The sequence below is a fragment of the Zalophus californianus genome, chromosome 8, assembly GCF_009762305.2.
Source record: "Zalophus californianus isolate mZalCal1 chromosome 8, mZalCal1.pri.v2, whole genome shotgun sequence".
Lineage (NCBI taxonomy): Eukaryota > Metazoa > Chordata > Mammalia > Carnivora > Otariidae > Zalophus > Zalophus californianus.
In genome coordinates, this window is record NC_045602.1 from 113,039,661 (window position 1) to 113,046,736 (window position 7,076).

The following is a 7,076-nucleotide window of genomic DNA, read 5'->3' on the forward strand; positions in this document are numbered from 1 at the left end:
CAGATTGTGGGCCTGTGGGCTGGAATCTGTCTTTAGTGATGACACCACTAATGTCCATCAGTCCCTAATGAGTGTTTTGGACTGAGCCTCACTTGTGTCTTGCATCTGCCTTATTTGCATCCCTCCCCTGGCACTGCTGGTGCTATGGAGATTTGACGTGTGTGGAGGGACAGTGGGGAGGCAGTAGAGAGAGAAGACTGGCCCCAAAATAAGGCCCTTTGCTTTAATGAACCAGGGATCCTATAAGGAGACAGAGGCTGACATTTCAAATAGTAGAAGTAGTGATCACCATTAGTGTAGTTTTCAGTTTCTTAGTAGTTGATAGTTGTTGATTCTTAACAGTTGGCATGAAGATTTTATTTCTGGAATTTAAGGGTTTAATCTTGTTGTTGATAGCCAGAACACAGCACAATTTATGTCCATTACATCTCCATTTCAGATGATCTTTTCGAAGTTCTCTACTACTGCATTTCTTCTGGCAAAATCCTGTTTTGTTTTCACACCTTCTCAAAAATAAATGACCTGTATAAAGGAATTTTATAGCTAATTAAGCCAAAGATATTTATCTAAGTAAACTTAAAACAGCAAGCTTCTTTGAGCATTGATTATTTGAGTCTTTATCAGTTGCTTTGTTATATTTGTCCTATTAGTGAAAACCTCCTCTGAGGAATAAATGAGATTTTATGCATACAGAAACATGTGGGATTTGTATATATATATAAGGGCTTACCATTCCTGAAATGAGAATTCTGCATGCAAACTTTACCCAGAATTCTATTTTTCATTTTTTTTAAAGATTTTGTTTATTTATTTGAGAGGGAGAGAATGAGAGACAGAGAGCACAAAAGGGAAGAGGGTCAGAGGGAGAAGCAGACTCCCTGCTGAGCAGGGAGCCGGATGTGGGACTCGATCCCGGGACTCCAGGATCATGACCTGAGCCGAAGGCAGTCGCTTAACCAACTGAGCCACCCAGGCGCCCCTATTTTTCATTTTTTAATGGAAAAAAATATAGCATATCATTACACATCAACACAAAATCCCCAGTTTTCTAAAATGTAACCAAAACACATTTAAACATCTAAGTAGAACTCACAAGCTATCCTCTTAACATATGAACTGCTTAAATCGTTGTAATTCTCCTCAGAATTCCAAAACACACATAGCTTGTTGACACTTGGGGGGATTTCCAGAATGTCTTTACATGTTTCTGAGGTCTTACAAATTATATTTGGAATGTAACTCTATGCTTGTCTTACATATGATGTTCAAAATGTATCGAGTGATAATCATCTAAATTTTTAACATATAAACATTGGTTACATATAATAATGAGATATATGCACAATTTCTGGTAATTTTAGGAATAAAATATACAAGAGGCATTTTACTAGGAATACACTAATCAGAGAGACATTCTGCAGGGTGTAAATATTTTGTATGTGCATAATATATGTGCATATGATATACATTTACAAAGTCTTCCATCACATGGTTTAACATATAGAGCGCCTTGAAGGGATGTTGGGACTCTTCCCCATCTTGCTTTATGTTGAGTCATATTTTCTTTTATTCAACCAAAATGTGTATAATCAGAATTAAGCAGGACAGGCAAGGTTAGGTGCTTACATTGGAAAGAGGAGAAAGCAAATAACAAGTAAGTAAATAGCTACGGGTTGATCTAAGTATTATTAAGGAAAGAAGTAATGTAACAGAGAGCAACTGAATTAGAGCTACTATTGACAGGATGATAGAGGAAATTATCCCTAAGGAAGTGATATTTGATGCTAGACATGAAAGATAAAAAGGATCCAGCTCTGTGAAGAGCTAGAAGATGGTAGAAGGAAAGGGAATAGCATAGGCAAAGGCCATGAGCTAGTGAAGAGCTTGATGTACCTGAGGGTCTTCTGTTGTTTCCATGACTCTTCTCCCTCTTCATATTGTGTCTCAAGTGCTCTTACAATGGTCCTTGGACTTACACTTCCTTTCCAGCCACACCCTCTTTTAGCCTCTCTTCCTCACCATCTCAAACATCTCCATGGATATGACACTCAAATGTCTTCCTTCAGCTGGGATATATGGATGGAAATCTTAGATCAGGTCTCTTGTTTCCTTCTTTCCATTCTTGATGTTCCATGTACCTTGGTGTTTTGTGGATTTTCTCTCCCAAATATCCTTCCTAAGTGTTTCATTTTTAATGCCACCAGATCTTGGAGATAGATTGGCTAATCTCACAGAATAATCCTGAATTGCTTGTGTTTGCCTAGAAAGGGAACCTGAATTTTCTCGGGGCCCTTTGGTTTAGAACTAGGACACCATGTGAATATGTGATGTATGTCATCAATGTTCCAGAAGCAGGGAGAGAAATTGTATAATCTAAACTCATAGAATTTTGAGACTACATTAGACCAGAAACATTTTCTGAGGCACCCCTCATACCATTATTAATTTTCTCCTATCCTTCAATTTGAACAGTCTGCTAGTAGTAGAGAATGGAGACCAGTGAGGTCTGCCTCAATTGGAGGCAGGCTGTCGAGTAACACAACTATTTTTCTGTTACGAAGTTCATCCTCAAAGTTAGTCTGGCACTTTGTGTCATATATTTAAAAATTACAGATGAGATACAGGCCAGTGTGAAAAATAGAACCATAGGTAATGCATGGGTGAATAACTCTTCTCAACCCTGGGAAGAACTTTCTAAGCTAATGGAGAATGTAAAGAAAAATACCAATAGATTTGATATGAAAATGAAAATTTCATGCCTCAATAAATTAATAAAAAATTAAAAAGTGACCAATAAGTGATTGCCTTGGGTGTGTGGGGCCAAGTGAGAAGTGACTGCTGATAGGCATAAGGTTTCTTTCTAGGATGATGAGGAGGTTCTAAGTTAGATTATGATGATAGTTGCGCAATTCTCTAAATAGACTGAAATGCATTGATTTATACACTTTAAATAAGTGAACTATATAGTGTATAAATTCTATATCAATAAAATTAAAAATAACCAACACACAATAATTTACAATACACGAAATGCTAAAGTTGACACACCTGTCAGGTAAAAGTAACAAATTATAAGAAAGCACTAATGTACTAAGAGTAACCATTTGAAAATATATGCCAGTTCCCTTAAAAAAAATAATGCTCTATATGACATAGGTATGAAAGTACATATCAATAAAGGTATTAAAAAGCCAGCACACAATATTTACAGTAATATCAAGTTTCAAAGTTAATATACTCATCTGGTAAAAACTAAACAAATTAGTGAGAAAGCACTAATATACTAAGAGTGGCGATTTTAAAATGTATGGTGGTTCCCTTAAAGGAAATAATATGCTGTAACCTGGAAATGGAGCTTCTAAAATTTGCTTATATATCAGAAATCCTACAATGATTTATGAACTAGATTACAACACTGTTTATAATACTGACACATTGGAAAAAGCAACGATACAATAGAGATCTTTCCAAGTAAATGTTGGTATAAAAATAGAATAATAAACATCTATGGCAAATTGTACTTTTGAGGAGTATTTAAAGGTCTGTAAAATTTTCTTCATAAAATGTTAAATTAAAAAATCAGGTTAGAAATATGCATATGACTTGGTCAACATTTAGAAAATCTAAGAGGTTATTAAATTGTAAGCAATTTTGGGGGCACCTGGGTGGCTGAGTTGGTTAAGTGGCTGCCTTCGGCTCAGGTCATGATCTTCAGGTCCTGGGATTGAGCCCCACATCAGGCTCTCAGCATGGAGCCTGCTTCTCCCTCTCCCTCTACTCCTCCCCACTGCTCACTGTCTCTCCTGCTAGTTCTCTCTCTCTCTCTCTCTATCTCTCTCTCTCAAATAAATAAATAAATAAATAAGATCTTTAAAAATAAAAATAAATAGGGTGCCCGTGTGGCTCAGTCGTTAAGCGTCTGCCTTCAGCTCAGGTCATGATCCCAGGGTCCTGGGATCAAGCCCCACATCGGGCTCCCTGCTCCGCGGGAAGCCTGCTTCTCCCTCTCCCATTCCTCCTGCTTGTGTTCCCTCTCTCGCTGTGTCTCTCTCTGTCAAATAAATAAATAAAATATTAAAAAAAAATAAATTGTAGCCAAGTTTTTGATTTCCCAAATACCTGCGGTATTCCTGTCTTAATTTTGTAAATATAAACTATAGAATTAACGAAAAAGAAGGAATGCTTACACAAGTAGCCTGAAATATGACATGGGACTTCCAGCAGTTCTGAATCTTTCCCCCATGTCCACCCAGGATAGTTTCCTTCACTTTTCCACTTTAGAGTCCTATAGATATTTAGAAACAGCCTTTCCTGTCCTGTTAATCACATCCAAGAATAAAAATGTGGGAGGCCTTCTTTGTAAGACCAAGAAAATGAGAAGTAATATTGTAGAATTGTTACTTCAGGAGTAATACTTGGTGCCATACAAAGTGAAGTGAAGCAGGGCTGGCCCTAAGTGATGGGATAGAGGGAGAGTTGGAACAACAGGACCATCTCGGCATTTGGATTCTCATTATTCTCCTTAACTGCCAACCGTAGACGGTGCTGTGTTGTGAGAGCCTTGGGATCTCTTAGGACAGAGATGTTCTGAAGAAATAGGGCAAACCTCAGGGACGCCTGGGTGGCTTAGGTGGCTAGGTGTCTGCCTTCAGCTCAGGTCATTATCCTGGGGTCCTGGGATCAAGTCCCACATCGGGCTCCTTGCTCAGTGAGGAGTCTGCTTCTCCCTCTGCTTGTGCTCTCAGTTTCTCTCTCTCTCTGACAAATAAAAAAGAGAGAGAGAGAGAGAGAGAAGAAAGAAATAAAGCAAACCTCAGCCTGCTGTCCTATGAGAACACGTCTCCCAATCCCCTGGACAGTATGACAATAGGGACTCTATGTGCAGGACCCTGTTTTAGGTTAGTGTTTCTTCTTCCCCAAGATTTTATTTACCTGAGACCAAGTGGGCCAGGAGGAAAAAAATTGCAAGGATGAATAATAGGGACTTCATCGCTCCTGAAAGACAGTGGGTTCTATGGAGTCCAGAACTCTCTATTCAGTGTGACTCTGAACACAGGTCTCTGTTGTCCTCTCTAAATGGGGTTGGGCTCAGCCAGTAGACTGGCAGCATATAGGATACTGTGTCAAACATATCTGCAGTCTATTGGCTAGCAGCTCTGATTGAAGCACCACTGTTCAGAGTCCTGTACTAGGCATGCCTTTAAGGAATGTGAAAAATAGAAGAGAAGGTGCAAGAATGGTATGGTTTGGAGAGAAAGGCACTTACAAGGGTAATTTATTCTGATCCTCCAGGCCTGAGCACTCCTACCTGTTTTTTTCACAGCTACTTGTGTTGATTCTATTAGTGTTTTTATCTTACTGTATTGTGACAATCTGTTCACCTGTCTCTCTCTCCCTCTAAAATGGAATGTCTTTAAGGACACTGACTACATATGATTCTTTTCTGTTTTTCAGTACTGGGTACAAAGAAGTACCTACGTAATTGCTGAATGAATAGATTAATACTCTTTTGATAATAGGAACTTCAAAAAGTTTTTCCAAAGAAATAAATCAGTGATCAAAGATATATGTACAAAGATGTCTTTAAATCCCCCTTTAAGTCCATCAGTAGAATATCATTAAATGAAGTGCTTTCATATGATTTAATACCATGCATCTGTTAAAAAGAGTGCAGCAGATTTGTCTTTCTAAACATATTTTTGAGTGCAAAAGCAATGCTATAGAACAATATAGTAATGATTCTAATTTATGTAAAACAGTATTGTGTGTATGTATGTCAGTAAAAGTATCAGCTAAAAGGGGTGGAAGGATACACATCATTTTAATAATAGTTGTTTCCTCTGGATGGTTTAAGGCAGGTAGTCAGAGTAAACTGTAAATTGCATTAAAATTTTTTAAGTGGCCCTCTGGATTGTGACTGGAATTCATAAGATCTTGGAGATTTCCTTCTTTGTGAAGAGATTTTATTTTTTCCTTTCTTTTACAGATTTATTGAGATATAACTGACATATATTAAACTGTATTATTTAAAGTGTTCAATTTGATGAGTTTGACATATGCAAACATCGGTGAAACCACCACCACAATCAAGATAATACCTCCTTCAACCTTCAAAGATTCCTTGTGCTTCTCTGAAATCCATTTCTTTCTTCCCCTTCCTCCATATTTCTCAGACAACAACGGTCTGATATCTGTCTATAGATTGGTTTGCAATTTCTAGAATATCACATAAATGAAATTATACACTATGCATTCTTTTTTTAGCCTGTCTTCTTTCATCAATGTAATAATTTTGAGATTCATCCATGTTGTTGGGTATAATAATACTTAATTTGCTTTCATTGATAATATTCTGTTCCATTTGTGTACAAAAATTTGTTTACTCATTCACCTCTTAATTTTGGTTGTTTCCAGATATTAGCTACTATAAATCTATTGCTAATCATTTGTGTGCAAGTCTTTGTGTGTATATATGCTTTCATTTCTTTTGGATAAACAGCTAGGAGGGGAATAGGAGGGTAGAGTCACATGATAGGCATATATTTTACTTATTAAGAAATGGCCAGGTACCTGTCTGACTTAGTTGGTAGAGCATGTGACTCTTGGTATCAGGGTTGTGAGTTCAAGCCCCATGTTGACTATAGAGCTTACTTGAAAGAAAGAAAAAAAGAAAAAGAAAGAAAGAAAGAAAGAAAGAAAGAAAGAAAGAAAGAAAGAAAGAAAGAAAGAAAGAAAGAAAGAAAGAAAGAAAGAAAGAAGAAGGAAGGAAGGAAGGAAGGAAGGAAGGAAGGAAGGAAGGAAGGAAGGAAGGAAGGAAGGAAGGAAGAAAGAAAGAAATGGCCAACTTCTTTTCCAAATCGTACCATTTTACATTCTTACCAGTACTTTGTGAGAGTTCATTTGGATATATATTTAGAAGTGGGATTGCTAGATCCTATGACAGTTCTATTTTTAATTTTTTGAGGAACTGCTATACTGTTTTCCATAGCGGCTATCCCAATTTACATTCCTATCAACAGTGCACAATGGTTCCTTTTTCTCTGCATTCTTGCCAACATTTGTCATTATTTCTTGTC

General features: G+C 37.2%; 1 protein-coding gene across 1 annotated transcript; it reads right to left on the reverse strand.

Moving 5' to 3' along the window:
- Positions 1-265: 265 nt before the first annotated feature.
- On the reverse strand, positions 266-4,990 carry LOC113937040 (beta-defensin 126-like). The gene is made up of 2 exons (XM_027620686.1): positions 4,933-4,990; positions 266-522 (listed from the first exon to the last, which is right to left on the reverse strand). Exons 1-2 carry the CDS (start codon positions 4,988-4,990, stop codon positions 266-268), a joined length of 315 nt encoding a protein of 104 aa, XP_027476487.1.
- Positions 4,991-7,076: the final 2,086 nt, after the last annotated feature.

Bases quoted from the DNA above. Each gene is read 5' to 3' on its own strand.
- LOC113937040 (XM_027620686.1), bottom strand. From the start codon at position 4,990: ATGAAGTCCCTATTATTCATCCTTGCAATTTTTTTCCTCCTGGCCCAC. The intron at 523-4,932 runs GTAAATAAAATC...TCCTTTATACAG, and splicing joins CCTGGCCCACTTGGTCTCAG to GTCATTTATTTTTGAGAAGG.